This window comes from Platichthys flesus, chromosome 4 (assembly GCF_949316205.1).
Source record: "Platichthys flesus chromosome 4, fPlaFle2.1, whole genome shotgun sequence".
Lineage (NCBI taxonomy): Eukaryota > Metazoa > Chordata > Actinopteri > Pleuronectiformes > Pleuronectidae > Platichthys > Platichthys flesus.
The window spans coordinates 11058887-11076958 of NC_084948.1; the positions used below are offsets into that span (position 1 = coordinate 11058887).

Sequence of the window (18072 nt, forward strand, 5' to 3'; positions counted from 1 at the left end):
TGGCCATTTTGAGAGTAAAATCGAACCCACAAATATGATGCTCCAGTTACTCAACTAGCTCAAAGATAGCCCAGTTTTATAGCTCCTCTCTCGAGCTAAACAGTTTTCATTTGAGCTAACATAACTGCACAAGGGTTTTCAAGGGTTTTTTAATCATCCATTAGTCTTCTAAAGCGATTAGGAAACATAATTTACCATTAGAACGCTGGAGTGATAGTTGCTGGAAATGGGCCTCTATACACCTATGTAGATATTAAATTAAAAAACAATTTTCCTTTGACTTTTCCACCTAAAATAGTAATTTACCACATTAACATTGTAAAAGTGTATTTCTGATTAATTTAATGTTATTTTCATTGAAAAAAAAGAGGTGCTTTTCTTTGAAAAATACGGAAATTTCTAAGTGAGCCCAAACTTTTGAACAGTAGTGTATATAAACACATACATATTTCTTGTGAAATGGCGTTTTCAATCAAAAACAATCGTTTGTGTTCTCACTGGTAGCTGAGGCCAATGCCGGTTGTTTTCTTGTGTACGAGGGTCATGTTATGGGAGCCTGACAATCAACGAAGGCTACGTCATGTCTGAAAGGACCCAATGAGAAAGCTGTTGTCAGATTTGTGACATCATCTTTTACAAACATCTCTGTTTCAGTTACTAGGGTTTTCAAACTAAAATGGGTCAAGCGGCGTTTCCAAAATTCTTTTAGTGGCTCTAAACTTTTCAGTAGTGTGAACACCAGGCTTATAGCAGAGGTCATGCGTTTTCAAACGAGAATGTAGTGATGTAGCTTAGGTGGCAACAGCTCTGTAACTGTGGCTCAATATTGAAATAAGATCTTAATAACATAAAGACCACTCCCTCACTTATGCAAAGAAAATATATCTCATCATATATCTCATCAAAAAAGAAAAACTATTAACTACTATAAACTACTAAAGAAGTACTATTATTATTATTATATTATATATATTATTATTCTTCCTTATATTATAAAGTTTCATTCTCACCAGTTTCATGGAATAACTACTCCCTGGGAAAACAGTTCAGTGTCCTGCAAACAAAGTTGTGTTAAAATTCAGAAATTTAAATAACACAAAAATACAATTGGAATGAAAACTAATATACACAGTGTAAAAGCAGAATATATACAGTGGAATGGATTGCTGATAAGCCATTGAATTGCAAAGACTGTGAATATTGCACAGTTAAGAGTGTTAAACCAGAGTTAAAGTGCAGTCCATAGTATGTGCATATGGGAGCAGAGTTGGTTGTTCAGTCTTACTGATGTCATAGAGTAGTAGCTACTACGGATGAACCTTTACGATATGAAGAGACATGGTTTTAGGGGATTCATTGAAGAAGCCGGCGAACAATGACCATCCTTACATTGCTCATAAGCTAAAGTTTTCATTGCCAAAGAACTTTTTTTAATGAAACTCTGATGTAGCCTCTTTAAGAGACTTATGGCACTCTTCTTCATTTATATCTCATCCTTACTATTAACTGTTGTTGTTCTTTTGAACACATAGATGAAGACACATGTTGCATATTCCACGTCTTAGGGTCTTTTTTTATTCCTACACAGTGTGCAGACCACAAAGCAGAAGCTCTATGTGAGGCCCTCCAGGCCACCGTACAGCAGTGGCGAGGTCGTTTTCCGAGCCCGCTTCCTCTAGAACTGTACACATCCTCCAACTTCATTGGTCTCTTTGTGGAGGAGCAGGTGGCCGACATCCTCAAGCAGTTTGCGGCTGACTTTGCCACAGAGGCTACAAGGAAAACAGGTAGGAACCAGACGCAACAGGCATAAAGGGCACACAATCTGCACCCACAATGCCCTGGGTTTGAAACACATTTAAAATCTTTGCTTTGTGTATTTCTTTTTTCTGTCTTATCTCTGCCATCTTTCTTCGTTGCTTTATGTTGACTGTTTAGATTCAGTTTATCCTATTTGCTACGAGTGGTGAGCAGCTTTCCTATTGTGGATGGTTGTCGTGATGGGTTATTAAATAAGTCTGACCGCCATTTGGTATTCCACTCTGGTAGATGCCAAATCAGATTAGAGACAGCGGCGTTGCATGTCCTATTTCTACCTCATGGTAAAGAGAGAGATTAGAATGTGTCAACAAAATCAGATATGGAAATGTTGATTGTTTGTTGGTTTTACTCAAGTGATTTCATTAATAATAAAAGGTTGTGCAATGAATGTATAAAGTGCAAAAGTCTATGGTTTATCACAATCTATTGTTGGTGTGGTTCTGTACCATCCAAAACAAACAAATCAGATATTGAGTTGTAATGTCATTTGTACCATGTTGGATGATATCCATGAGTCTTTTGACTAGATTTTGAATCTGTGGACAAAAGTGTAAAGTGCGAGTGGCTGTTTTTTCCACTTCTCATTACAGTTGAGATCATGATAATGCCATAGATGCTGAATTCTGAAATTGAACAAGAGATTTAGCAGTTATACGCGTATTTCATTGATGATTTAAGAGAGAAAGTTTATATTTATTACCTTATTCAGAATATTATATTATTTTCGTTTCGCTGTTTACATGAGTTGCCTATAGAATATTAATGTGATTGTTTGATTATTGAGAGTATGACCTCATTTGGTTTATGGTCATCAGAAAATGCTATTTACATGGGAGTGTCTTATTCAGACTGTATCAGAATATTGGCATCCATGTAAACGTAGTCATTGTAAATGGGAAGAATTAATGGGACTTAACTTTCTGAAATAGAAACTAGGGAGACAGCATATTTATAAGAGACAACATTCATAATCAGCAAAGAGAACATACAGAAGGGTCATAGGTTTTTACAATGCAGACCATTATCAGTGGTACCGGGGAAGTTTTTAGATTTTATTTTTATTATTTTAAGAATATAAAATGAGAGAACCAATTTTTCACAAGTATGGGCAATTTTCAGCTGTCTCTTCCCATCAATAATATGTTGGTTTATCACTGATGGAAAATGGGTTTTCTCCTTCCATATCCAGAAGTTCATGTGGAGCCTCACAAGAAGCAGCTCCATGTGACTCTGGCCTACAACTTCCCCACTGACCACCTCGCCTCACTGGAGAAACTGGCTAAAGGCATCGAAGTCAAGCTTGGCTGTGATTGGCTGGCTGTCTTGTTCTCCCGGGACATTCGTTTTGCTAACCATGAGGTATTATTTATACTGACGACAATTGTTTTGGAACTCAGATATCTATCAACCTACTGCATTAAAGTAAATAAATGCTCGCCATTGAGACAACCTACATGTCACATATGCAGACGCTGCGGGTTATGTACCCCTACATGCCTCAGAATGAGGATGAGCTGGAGCTGGTTCCCGGGGATTTTGTCTTCATGTCTCCAGTGGACCAGATTAGCACCAGTGAGGGCTGGGTGTACGGGACCTCACTTGCCACCGGGCTTTCTGGCCTGCTGCCAGAAAACTACATCAGCTTGGCTGATGAATCCGACACTTGGGTCTTTCATGGGTGAGCAGAGCATCTTATACTTGTATAAATGAACCAAAAGATCCATACAATAGATTTCATACTGAAAGACTATAAAGAATGATTAGCTCATTACCAATACTTAAAATTAAATTGCCTATATTTCCCCAGCTAAGGGTCTTTAGTTGGACTCATGTTGGCCAAACTACCATGAAGTTTTGTGTGAATATTCTTCAGAGAGTGATTCCTAATAATATTTTTGACACCTTATCTTTTAAAGTGTAACCACTAATGTAACCAGATTGTCTAACCCTAACCCTAACCCTCGAAGTTGCCCCCTCTTGACTATGACATATATCACATTTGTTTAACATCAAACATAAAGTTCTTGTTTTCAAATTAACAGCTTGTTTGTGTGTGCTGGAGGGTTTATGAAGAACTTTTCATAAACGGTCTGTGGTGCTGAGAAAACTTTGTGGTCATCCTACCTGGTTTATCTGCAATTAAAATTTTACAGTCAATGTAAAATTGACTTATTATTGCAATACAATACTTATTATTATTGTTCAACTGTGTGGTTTATATATAGGTTTGAATGATTTACTGAACCTACATTATAATGTATTGACATTCATTTTGCCTGATTTAAAGCATTAGATTAACATTGTGCTTTTACTTTTCAGACAACTTGGAATGGGGAAGTAATTATATGAATGTTGTTGCCTTGACAAAGAACAGCACCCGCCACACCCCTGAATGTCAGTCTGACATGGCGAGATAAAAATTATCTAATTATCAAAATGATGTGGCATGATTTTGACCCATGGTTTGACCCAGTTTCCAACCACTGCTGTAGTTTATCGGAAGACGTAGGAGAAGATTCAATATATATATATTAATATTGAACCTATTGTGTATCCAAATCGCAGAGTCTGACAGCAATAAGATGATCGGTTTGTGAGAAATGCTTTCCACACACAAACAGAGAGGCAGAAAGACATTCTTACCTATTAATTAATATAATTATTAGGTAAGATTTGACAATCAGTTCTCCTTGTCCACCACAGCTCCCATTCCTTCTTCAGTTGTGGGCCCAGTGACAAGAGCAGTAAGGAGAGAGGGATGTTTGATGGACTGCTGGACAGCCGACGCCCTGATAACACGAGTCCTGGAGACACGCCCACCCTTAGTCTCATTTGCCATCCAATGCAGGTAGTTAGTGGTTTAAAAAATTTGAATTATATTATATTAATACTAATCAGGTTGTTTTGTACATTGAAATCAAACTGGAGTCTTTCATTCCTTACAGGTCCTGCGGATCAGCAGTGGTCATTCTCGGCAGTCCAAGCGCACACTTTTTGTCTGCCGGCACGGTGAGAGGATGGATGTGGTCTTTGGCAAACACTGGCTCTCCCTCTGCTCAGACAGTAAAGGTGAGCACAACAACTCTGAACCCCACCGCTCATGTGATCCAGTAAGTTAAATCTTGGCTCAGAAGACAGAAAATAATTTTCTCAAGTGTTGTTGTATTTAACCTCCTCAATCCTTCCATTGGACAAAAATTCGATTTTAGGAATAAGTAAAAAAATAGAATCCTTACATTTACTCGCATGTTTTTTTTATGTCTGGCAGGTAGATATGTACGTTCCAATCTGAACATGCCTCCCAGTTTGCCTCTGTGGGGGGGGCAGAGAGACTATGACATGGACACTCCTCTCACTGTGTTTGGATCCACACAGGCTCAACTAGTGGGTATGTAATCTATATGGATCTCAATGATGTACACCACCAGGAACTCTGCCAATTTCTTTATGAAATGTGTGTGCGCTGAATATTTGCTTTTCCAGGTGAGGCCCTACTAGAGAGCAACACAGTGATAGACTTTGTGTACTGTTCTCCCTCTCTGCGATGTGTTCAGACTGCACAGAACATCCTGAAAGGTAAGAAGAGTCTTCCTGAGCAAGTATGATAAGACATTCACTCAGTATTCCCTGAGCAGTCACACCAACAGGATTGGTTATCAGGGACATTAAGAAAGCTCATCATAAATATTTGGTTGTCTCTGATGCTTTGTGTTTGTGTGAACAGGTCTGCAGCAGGACGGTAAAGTGAAGGTGAGAGTGGAACCAGGGCTTTTTGAATGGACCAAGTGGGTTTCTGGGAACTCCCTGCCTGCATGGGTACCCCCGGCTGACCTGGCTGCTGCCAACTTCAGTGTGGACACATTGTACAGGTGAAACAAACAGCTCAGGGTAAAACACACATTGTTTAAGTAATTATACTGTATGTGTATAATTAGTCATGTAAACGTGTCATTTGGATAACTTCTAATCACTTTTACATATTTTTGTCAAGAAAATTACCAATTTCTTACATTGTGAGTAAAATGTGTCAGTTTTGAAAATGGTGTGTAATAACAGAAGTTGAACCAACATCACATTATTACAGTCTAAAAACACAGTAGCTGCCAAAGAAAATAATTAAAGTATAGTGTGCTCTGTTTATATGGAGCAAAGTTTCCAAAATGCTTTTCCCCTATTCCTGACATAATTATTGTAGAAAACAAAATGATTCTAGCAACCAGTTAAAAAATATCTTGTCTGCTCTCTATTAAATTTTACTGTAAAATCAAGTATGTTTATCAAAGTCATGGATTACTCAGCAATGCTGCCCCATGATAAGAGCCCCTGATCTTTGACTGTGGGTATCTAGTTAGTCCTATTATGCAGTATTGAATATTATTATCCATTCTTCCTCTTTTGTGTTGTGTGTGCTTCATTCGCAGCATTTAAAAATATTTGAAATAGTAAATGAACTATAGCTGTATTGCCGTTTTATAGTCGGTCGTAATATGTATGTCTCAGTTACACAATCACACACATTCTCACAGTGACACCGCAATGATGAGTCGTTTTAGTTCCGTTTCTTGCGTAAGGACACAGGACCCTATTTGTATATGTGCTGTATATACAATATACAGTTATACACACACTACCTGCAGCTGTATCTGTGTTGTTTATCTACTCTGCCTGCAGGAATGTCCTCCTTTATTGCTCTGTAGTACATAAGCATCTGCTGCTACTTTTACTTGTGTAATGGATGAACATTTTTCTTATTTTCTCTGAAAAGATCAATGTCAAACCACGAGGCACCTCTGGCAATTGCCTTAAATCAGTCAACCAACAACCAATTTTACAGGTGCCCTAGTTAAAATGTTTGTCTCCATACAGACCCTTGATCCCAGTCAGCAAGCTAACTGTGTCTGAGTCGTATGAGAACTACATGAGTCGAAGCTACCAAGTGACCAAAGATATCCTGTCGGATTGTAAAAACACTGGTAAGAGAAACACAGCAGAGCCACTTGAGCTTTTGGAGGAGGTTGATGAGTCTGTGTAGGTGAACTTCTTTTACTTTATTGTTTTAAACTCTCATGTGTTTGTCCTCTGTTGATGTTGTATCCTGCCTGGGTTTCCACTCTATGTAGGAAACAACGTGCTGATTGTAGCCCACGCATCTTCCTTAGAGGCCTGCACCCGCCAGCTGCAGGGCCGCAGCCCACAGAGCGCCAAGGACTTCATCCAAGTCGTTCGAAAGGTCTGTTCAACGCATATCTTTTTCAATGCAGTCAACTTTTTTTCCTTTTGTACATCTCACTTCTATATCCACCATCATTCCTTCTGTATGGTTGTCTCAATTATTTCCCCCAATTCTCACTATGGCTGGTTGTACAAAAACATGGGTGTGGACACTTAAAATTCCTGAGATGTAAAGTATCCACGTTTATAAAACAAAGAAGAGAAAAAAAAAAAAAGTGATATTTTTCGAGTTTTATTTAATCCCTCCTCAGTCCTCTCTATCTCGCTCGCTTGTGTCGACACGAACGACCCTGTTAACGCAAACTGGGCAAAAAAAATACAATTTGGACTTTGTCAACTAGAGTGACGGACATGATTATTTACATATAGAGCAATTGAAGTTATCACACCTGATAACAAGTGTTCATAGGAGAGACATACAGGACACATTTTAATGTCAGATGTGAACAGACGTACTTAATGCTGTCCACTTCTTAGTGTTAGTCTCAGGACGGTTGTTAATATCAGGTCTGAATGGGGCTCAGTGAACACCGAGGTGGCTGGGGACGTGCTCAAATGCTCACAATTAGTGATGTAATGTTTATTATGCTTGTGGATTCTTACCAGACTAAACTTCCTCTTTGGATAGTGGTTCTTTGTTGAGCTGCTCATTATTGAGATAATGGGGTTGCAAACTTTCATAACTCAGATCATAAGGCTTAAGTGTTTGTCTGCATGCTGTTCAACAAAAAACAGAATGCAAGACAGAACATGTCAGAACTAGACAGAACATGTGATGATGTGAAATACGCAAAAATAATGAACCAAACAAAGAACCCAAATGTGGAATGGTGCACACACAAAACAGGACTAGATACTATTAACTTGATACACTATTCTATCAGAAACTCCACTTATTTTCCTTGCAATTTATTAGGAGAGATGATTTAGAGGCTGTTGAGGAATTTTTGACCATCCTCACACATTACATCTGTACTGCATTATGAGAATAGGGCCTGTCTAATTCCACACATCCTCTCGTCTCTCCCAGCAGTACCCAAGGTCTGGTTATAGATAGAGGGCCAACTAGCAGTACATTGTAGTGTCTACTCTCATGGACTTTAAGATCTCATTCAGATGCCTCAAACAAAGAGGTACCAAACTTCAACTCTTTTGTGTATTTCACCAGTGGCAAGAAGTAAGGACACAATGGGATTTAGCAATGTATATTTAGACTCAACTATCCAATAGGATGCGACATGTAACATAGAGAGTGACAGCAATTCTAGCCATTCATGGATGTGCTGCTGGAATTGGTGACATAAGTAGAGGAGATATAATGGGATTCTGTTGGAGACATCTTCAGACTTGGGGGGGGACAATTTCTCATGTTACTCTGTTAGCGTTTGTACCTTGTTGCACCTTCTGGTCACCTTGATCCATCAAGTCTACATTCAAATCTAAGACATCAGCCTCAGCTGCTGCCTGAGTTCTCCTTTCAGCAGCTGCCATAAAACTTCCATAAATGAGTTGAGTTATGAAAGAATGAATATTAAACATAGGTGGGAAGATGAGATTGGGGTTTACCTAGATAATCAGACATGTTGCAAAGAATGAAAGAGTTTTCTAGAATAACAGAAGTGTCTTATCAAACAATTTTGATCTTGAACCAGAAGAGGAGACACTAAAACTTTGTAATAATGATTTGGAAAATTCAGTTTTTTGTAAGTTTAACATGTGCACCAAATTAAAACAATCAGTTCTGGCTAGTTTAATTATTTTATCGGTGATGCCAATAGATGGGCTGCATAGAGATGGAAAGGGTTAGATAAGCATAAAACGTCATGGGCCACATAGTTTTCCTCGTAGGAGGTTTAACTACTCACTCATCCAAAAAGCATCTGTCCGACCAAAAGCTAACCATTGATTCCTCTGCTTGGTCTTCAGATCCCCTACCTGGGCTTCTGCTCCAGTGAGGAGCAGGGGGACACAGGGGTGTGGCAGTTAGTGGACCCTCCCATCCTGCCGCTCACACATGGACCAAACCATACTTTTGACTGGAGGGAGACACTTCTGCAAGATTGATGTCTTCCTGACAAGTTCCCCCCAACATACCCCACCCAACCCGCTCATACTGTACTCCCACAGGATGCGGTAACAAGTTCGAACCATTGGAACATTTCTCTTTTTTGCCTCGGTCATGCAGCTGCTGGTGTCGTAGCTGTGACAGCTGAAGGAGCTTCCTGCCTGAAGATGAGCCCATGGTGAACTGACTGGTTCCACAGGGATTTAACACATGTAAATGCCCCCAAATTATACAAAAAAATGCCAGTGCAGGAAGTTATATGCATTGTGTGGAAGAGCACTCATGGCAATTCAGTTAAATCATCAGTCTCAGGAAATGTTGTGAAATTAGGATAAACTCTGCCTCTGTGCATGATTAGCTCCACAAAAAGAAATGGAATTAACATGATAAGAACAATTGATGTAATCCCATTCAAAGCCAGTGCTCAATATGACAGTTTGGGTATTTTTTCTTAGCTCTCTGAAGACTCAGGATTTCTATTTTGTTAAGTTTATTTTTGCAGAAATGTTTTCATATTCCACTGAGCCAAATTAGTTTAGTTCCCTAAATGTAAACAACCTTGAAGATAAGAAGCTCTGAAATCAGTTTACTCTGGCTTGGTTTACTTTTCGAAAAACCATTTGTTTAACATTTGCTGTGTCTGTCGTCTCTCTGGTTTACTCATTCACTTAAGTGGGACGTAGACAGGTGCATGTGTTACACAACTGCAATTTTGCATTTTAGAGGTATAAGCAACAAGCAGTGCTTGTTAGTACAATAGTGTCCAGTTGTACATTAGGGGTCACTTTAGCTTATTAACATTTAATCTTGTTGAAGCTAGCATATTGGAATGCCAAATTCGTTCGAACTTCATTTTGGAAAAACTGAAAGCCCCAGTCTCATGTCATAATGTGAACATGAAAATGTTGCTTGTTAACTTGTTAATATTAGCACAGCTCAGCTTTTACCTGAGAGCAACTTAAACTTTTTTTCACAGCTTAACAGCATAGCTCCACTTATGTCAACCATTTAAAAACAACCTTGTTTGACTAGTTAGTTATAAGCACTACATCCTCAGGGGGTGCTAGAGTGGCCACAGAGCTTTAGGCAGTTGAAGGTTGTAGGGATGTCGCGATTACACGTTTTTGCGATATCCACGGTTTCATCAGTTAGAATTGTAAAAACTACGATATCTAAGTATTGTGTCCTGCCTCTCGCGACATGCGCGAGCCACTGAAACGTTAGTTTAGAAGAAGGAACTGACTTAACAGCCTTATTTCCAACAACGCTGGACAAAAACTCAATCGGAGGAGATCACAGTGAGGAGGAGAAATCCTTGTTTACTTACGGTTACTGAACAACTCGGAAGGAGGGGCCGACACACCCTCTCTTTCTGGCGCCCTCTCTCTCTCTCTCTCTATTCACCATTATAAATGTAAGAACATGAAGAATGTGACTTGAACCAGGACAATATGCCTGTTTGCTTTTTCACAACTAGCTAAAACAACTTTCGTCGGTGACCCTTCACAATATAAGTCCCACACAGATAAACTGCTAATGATAACCGGCAACACAAGTTCACTGACCAGCCTTTCACAATAAGGCAACTAAATGAAATAGCTTACATGAATAACTTTAATATAGCCAATCGTTACACTATATAATATAACTGGATATTGTTCATGATAATAAAAAACAACATTCAAAATGTCATATTGTGACATTATTGTGGACATCCGTGCAAATTTAATCAGACTATTGAGTTTTAAATATTTAAAAAAAATTATAAAAGTTCTGCTTCCCTGCACGGATCGCAGTTTCAACACAATGTACATGAGAACACGTGCACATGGGTTGAACCACAGGGCTCCTGACCAGAATGAAAGTAGATAATAACATAATAGCTCTGGCTTAATGTGGCCCCTCATGTTGTCTCTATGATGGTGCCACATGTAGCACATACAGTTCTGTGTCCTCTACCAGTCATGTAGTGTATTTAAAACTCAAATATATCAGCACAGCCTGCACTATTGACAATCATACAGTAGCTTATTGATTCTGGTCCAGCAACATTTCGAGTCTGTGTTTGTTTGTCTGTAGTTCAGGGGTTCAGAGTAGCTGTAAATAATATTTTTTGGGAAAAGAAAAGAAGTCTTCAGATTTTATTTCTATTTATTTATAAACATTTTTTCCAGATGTTAGAGGAATAAATGTGAAACTAAATTTTGTTGGGGGGGGGGGGGTCATCGCTTTTAACAGCATGCAAGATATTATCTCAGGTGTTGACTGCATTTAAGACAAAGTGTATATATGCAGCTCTGAAAACTGTTGCATAAATGGAGTGACTGTGTTGTTGTGAGTAAACTCTTTAAATTAAAGTGATGTCTCCTGATGTACGGACTGCCCACACATAGCTACTGAGGAATTTGTGATCTCAGTCTGCGGCAAACAGAAAGTGTTGCCTTTGATGATTTTTGACCCCGCGTGATACATGTAGCTTATCAACAGATCATTAAAGTTGGCTGTTTTGAATTTATTACAAGATAGTTCTTTATTAATCTCTCTCTATTATGGGTCACCTTTTTGGAAAGATTTAGAGATTAAATTCAGTTTTTCTTTCTTAAATATTTGAGTAATGTGTTCACTCTCTGACACCAGGTGGTTTGGTAGAATTCCTGGTCAGCAAGATATTCACCCGTGGTTGTATCATCTCTGTTCTTCCACAAAAAAATTAACTCCATAGTTTAAATCGGCAGCAACAACAAATCAAAGATATTTAAGCTCCGAACCGCTCCTCTTTGGAATTCACGAAATGTCATGACCTCGAAGGTATGGTTGGTAACTGGTTTCTGAAACACTATCTTATTTGGGGAAATCTCATCTTCACGTCCCAGCCATCAATATATAAAGCCGTTTGTCGGTGGGCCCTACCAGGACAGTAATAAACAAGATGGCGTACATGTCTGCCACTGAGTGACCTGCCTGCCTGCTTGCAGCCTGCTGCCACTGCACATGACCGGAGTCTTCAGCAGGGGAGACACACAATGCTTCTAGAAGTTGTCAGTGCACATGTGTTTTGGTGGCGTAGCTTTGACCAGAGCACGAATTGGAGGGCGTGGGATTTACCGGTTGTAAGGCAAAGGGTAAAAACTCGGTGACACTGCAATGAATCCTACAAAGCTGTATTCAGGTGTTTCTATCCGAAAATGCTCTTTACAAGTCAAGTGAAGTATTGGTTTTATGCATAGTCTTCGAGAAAGTCAACTTTCTTTGTGGGCCCAATCCTCTGAAGGAAGTTTATCTTCGGAGATCGAACACAGCTACAGTCGAATAATTTTGTCCTGAAAACTCCAAGCATCCGATCTGTCACCTTGAGCCGTTTATGAAACCATTCCCCCTCAGGAGCTTGGCTTTGAAAATTGAAATGATAGCTTTTCAGAAGCCTGAGAAAAATGTTGTATTAAAGAGGAACACAGAGTGGAGAGTGAACAAAGCCGTGAGGAAGAACGGTGGTTCCTGTATTCTTTATTTATTGTCAAGACATATCACCAAACATGTACAGGAATTCATTTAAAGTTACTTTCTTTTGAAATCCAAAATACATTTGTTGTTAGTTTTAAATGAGGAGCATCCAGAGGCTTCAAGTAAAGTTTGATTTAAATTGTTCTTCTGTGTGTTTGTGAAGCGCAGAGTAATGAAGAAAGAGGCTGTGCTTTTTAAACAGCTGTAATATTTTCACATGTTCACTACTCTTCTGACAGAAAGAGAGCAACACATCATTCTGTGATTTCTGGTGAAAGAGTTGATGTGCAGTTTTGTTTTGTTCTGATGGAGATGGAAATAAAAGCATAAATGTCTCTCCATGGCAATAACATGGTCAAACAACAGGTGTGCAAAGTCACTATTTATCCATCAATGCCGCCAATACAATAAAGAAAAAGAAACTCAATAAAATCCTACATCCTTGATTTGCTGTGTGACTGTGTTCCAAAATAATGCTATCATCTTAAATGGACATCTTAAAGACAGATGTGCTGTGGAATGAGACAGAAATTAATGCAAAGACATTGATCTTACGGAGGACTTATTCAAGATAAGGTTAATGCGAAGTATGTGCATTCAAATTAAATAGATATAAACTGTAAGCACTTATTAAATTAAAATAATAGCGAAACCTGTCAACACACTACATTATAGTTTGATAGAGATGTCAGAGAACTCCAGAAAAAAACAAAAAATTTTGTAAGGACGATAGAGCATGTCAAGACAACAAGTAAAAACAAGAAAGAAAACAACAATGACATCAGTTCAAAGTCCAAGGACAGTTAAGATCTGTGCAGTATACTAACATTATGTAATAAGAGAAGTGTATATGACTGTAAAAGGACGCAGCACTGGATGATGGCTGTGAAAGCCTTGCATTGGAGTGCGTTGACGTAAGTAACACAGACAAAGACTATATAGAGTTAAAGTGAAAAATAAATATTCAAATGGTCGGTAGCATCAGATGATTAAATATTGTAGCATATGAATAAATATATATACAGCAGATTTTTAACGTATGAATACATATAGCAGTGGGTATGTTCATATAAATATATATATATATATATATATAGACGCTAGTTTGACTGGTTTCACTGCTGATATAAGTGTATGAACACAGTGTGGAGTTGATGAGAGGATTGAAGTGAAAGACAGATATAAAACGCTGGACTAAATGTGATTTACTGGTTAAAAAGCGAAAAGACGAAAGAAGAGCGAAAAGTGAGAGAACAACGTGTTGACCGAGGAGAGAAGAGAAGAGAGAGAAAAAAAGGAAAACACTGGACAGCGACCGTGGCTGCGAACCCCCGAGGGGAGTGTTGCTGTTCGGCAAACCAAGCAATCTGAAGAAGTAACCACTGAGCTAAACCAGTGCGAAAACTATAGAAGGTTTAAATCATTATATACCTAAAGTACAGGTACTTTGTTTTCTCAGGAGAAGTTAAATACGCGCTTCGGTCCGGAGGAGCAAGGAGATCAGTGAATCCTGCGATGAATTATTGGTCGAAGAAAAGCACTGATCACACCAGAAAACTGCTTTTATACAGGACTTTAGATACATTTCCAGTTATTCTGACTATATGTTCTGCAGTGCAGTCTGGGACCTGTCTTACACAACATGGACATTATTAAAAGCTGAAATATAGAAATACATAGAATAGTTTATATATAACTCATTTAATCAGCAACATTAATTTTTTTCGTAAATTATTTAATTGTCCATGCTGTTTTCTATTTTAACAGTTCAGCAGTTAAGCAGAAAAATGTGAATTAAATACTATATTTTAATTGTAGAAATAATTATTTCAAATTTAATGTATTTAATGTAAGGTCAGTTAGATGTAGGTAAATGTTTTTTGTCCTGTGTTTAGAATTTTACATGTTTAATAACAATCACATGTCTCTAGCAGCTGAAAACATATCTCTCCAGTGTAGACAAGTGATCATCTTACTGTCACTTCTTAGATTTTTTACGACCCCAGTTTATTTCTCTCGTTTGTCTCCCTCTGCTGGTCTCCAGTTAACAGTTTGATCACCCTGCCCTGGTACAGTGATGGTCCTGTACGTGATGTGGTTCTTTGTGTTTCTGTGAGTTTAGATTGTGATGACGATGGTGTTTTATGTGGCCCACTGTTCCTACATTTGAGAATCAGCAGGGACCAGTGACAATTGTATTGTCAATATTCGAAATTATATTATATTATATATAATATATATTATAATTATATCTAATTATGTTTAATTATTTCACCCTCACTGTATAATTGTAATACGCACACCTGCACTTCTCTTCTTAGACCGTTGCACTGTTCGGACTGTTGTATTGTTTTGTTTTGTTTTGTGATGTGTATTCTGTGTAAGCACACTGAAATTCCCTGTTTGTGCAAACTTACTCGGCCAATAAACCTGATTCTGATTCTGAATGTACTCAAAAGTAAAATTGTAAATCACATGCTGCGTTGTAGGTCCTTACAAGAGAAAAAAAAACTAAAAAGTTAAAATATAACTTTTCATGTTGTTTGTCTGTCTGGAACCAGGAGCCGCCACAGGGACACAGTGAGCACAGGCCACAGCACGGCCGGAGCTTGATGCAGTATTAAGCCTGTGGTGCTAGGACATGGCTTAATGGCTTCTGAGGAGAGAGACAGAGGGACATTAGTTCAGTATCAATCCACTGCTGCATCACTTTATACAACACATGAAGCCATACAGTTACGACTCCAACACAAAACCAGTCCCAGATGCCTGCACTGAAAAACACCTCACCTTTTTATCATGCTCTGTGTGGGTTTTCTCTGTGTACTCTGTTCCTCCCACAGGGCAAAGACATGCTGATTGGGGCTAGGTTGAATTGAGACGCTAAATTGACTATAGGTGTGAATGGGAGAGTGAAAGGTTGTTTGTCTCTGTATGGTGGCCCTGTGATAAACTGCCACCTGTCCAGGGTGCCCCCCCTTCTCATCCAAGGTCTGCTGAGACTGGCCCCTTGCAACCCGCAAACAATAAGCAGTATGGAAGGATGGATGGATGGATGAAGGAATGAATGAATGAATGGATTAAATTACAGCTGATAAAAGGACATCTGTCCAACAGCCACAGCTCAGTTCTTCAAGTCAGATGAGGAAAATGTAAAAGGAAAGAACTCTTTTACTTAGCAGTTGATGATTCAACTAAATACTCTTAGGCTATTTAAAACTTTCGAGATCAATAGATTTAATTTTATTTAATTTTAGTCATATCTTTAATGTGACTTGGAGGGAGACTCAAGCCTGAAACATGCTTCTGCGACTGCGTCTGCGTCTTTTCACGCCGCTGTGGCGCAAGACTCGTTTTCATTCATGCTTCCCCAACCGTTGCGCGTCTTACAAAGCAATTCCGCGCCAGAACACTAGGCGGAGTAATGCTTTTTGTCGAGACGACCTTAGAGACGCCTTCTTTCTTCTTCGTCGATTGTTTATTTACATAGCCACTGCGGCTCCTCGTAGCCTTTTTCTGGCGGACAAATCCGCCAGTCAGTGACAGGTTATACAAGTGATCATACTATCGGATATCTTCTGCCAAGTGCTCTTATATTTGGTCCATATTCGTTCTTCTAAATCTTCCGTGATTTCTGCCGGTATTATGGGGCATGAAACCGGAAATGCAGCTCCAGAAGGGATGTAGAGCAGACCAATCACAGCCTTGCGGGCTGAGTGAGCTTGCGGAGCTTTGCCGTAAATTTTAGAAAAGGGGGTCGACACCCGTCAGCACGTAAGGAGGGATACATAAGCACGTATGGGCCCGTGAAAACGCAGAAGCATGTTTCAGGCTTTAGAGTTTTAAGTTGAACCAAATTTGTGTCATAAGAGAAATGGACATTAAAGTGAAAAAGTTCAGTCTCTTCGAGTTCTGAAACACTGATAAATGATTAGTTTGACTCTTACCAACATGTTGCTTTCTTTGATCCACTCCAAAAGAAAAACACTTGAAGTTTTAGTTGATTAGTCGTGATTTCTTCTTCTTAATAACTTCTTCTTCACCAATTCACCTAGTGGAGCTCTGTGTTTGTGTATGAATTTGAAACACCAGACTGTTGCTTCTTAAAAGTATATTCGACAGAAAAATTCAAAAATTCAAATTCACTCGATGCTTTGGGACATCAGTATATTTATGCATAAAATACGGGGTAAATTACGCTGTTTTCGAAATGGAGAAGTATGGAGGCAATTTGGTGGTCGCCATGTGCTTCAATTGTATTGGATTTGGCTGCAACACTGTCACTCTCACACTATGAGACTCTAAAAGTGTTTGGTGAACTCAAAATCTTCACACAACCCTCCATCGGCATAGTGGTGAGTAGTTCATGTGTGAGTCTTTTAAATTCATACATAAACCCAGAGCTCCACTCGAGGACCGGTGAGGAAGAAGTTATTCAAAGAAATTAAAACTACTCACAACTATTATAAATACTCACAACTATTACCCTAACCCTAACGCTAACCATAACCCTAATTTTTTGAACTATCCTTTTAAATGTGTCATTATTGTGAGCATGTTACCATGACAAGGCACAGTTTGTATAATTAAATATAAACATTACATTTATTTCATGAATAAAAACATTGGCAAACCACCACAAAATGTAACGTCATCATGTTGTAGTGTTGTGCTCTTAACGCTTTTTGTTAAAATAACCTTGCGTGCATAATTACATTAGTAAAGAAGCTGCATCGTATCCTGAATATCAAAGTGACTTTACTGTACATTTCTGCTTTTAAAGTACAAATATATTCTGAAGCCCATTAGAAAGTTGCTTGCTGTTTTTTTTAAAGGGAGGGAAAGAAGCTGATGGGATTGAGGTTTCAACGCAGCAGCTGTTTAGTGGATCCCTTTCTACGGTGCACTGTGGCACAAATGAGAAGAGACACGACACATGCAAATGAGGAATCTCAGTATAAACATCCCATCTGATGATACAGATAGATTTTTATCTTTAATCCCAACTCACAGATTTATAAAACTCAATGTGGAACTCAAATAAGCTTCTGTTGGTAAACTTAGCCCATGCTCACTCTTCTTCTCTGGTGTATTGATTCACAAATCATAGATTACTGATAAACAGGTCTGTATTAACCTGCTAGGGAACCCAGGGTTAAAATTAAGCTGCTGGACATAAATACAGTGTGAACGCTCAGTAAGACATTTACTCTATGAACTTTAATAAAAGAAAATACTGACTTTTCCCTTTAGTAATGCTGTAGTTTATGACGATCTTCTTCTCTTCATCCCTGGTATTTCTTGTCAGGGTGCAGCTGTAGGTCGTGGTTTTGTTTGTGTACAGCGGACCCTGGTTGGGGGGATAGAACGCGCATTTGTTGGTAGATTGACCCGTGGCTATCACATGACCGCTCGATGTCTTGTACTGACAGTCGAAGGATGGAGAGCCTTCA

General features: G+C 38.8%; 1 protein-coding gene across 1 annotated transcript in view; it reads left to right on the top strand.

Moving 5' to 3' along the window:
- The window catches only part of ubash3bb (ubiquitin associated and SH3 domain containing Bb), a 39088-nt gene extending 27455 nt beyond the window's left edge, over positions 1–11633 (top strand). The window contains exons 4-14 of the mRNA XM_062385999.1: positions 1589–1787; positions 3011–3180; positions 3291–3499; positions 4525–4669; positions 4767–4890; positions 5090–5209; positions 5305–5397; positions 5546–5690; positions 6688–6794; positions 6942–7051; positions 8980–11633. Of these exons, the coding sequence (XP_062241983.1) occupies positions 1589–1787; positions 3011–3180; positions 3291–3499; positions 4525–4669; positions 4767–4890; positions 5090–5209; positions 5305–5397; positions 5546–5690; positions 6688–6794; positions 6942–7051; positions 8980–9117 (1560 nt within the window). The 3' untranslated portion in view covers positions 9118–11633. The remainder of the gene's footprint in view (positions 1–1588; positions 1788–3010; positions 3181–3290; positions 3500–4524; positions 4670–4766; positions 4891–5089; positions 5210–5304; positions 5398–5545; positions 5691–6687; positions 6795–6941; positions 7052–8979) is intronic.
- Positions 11634–18072: the final 6439 nt, after the last annotated feature.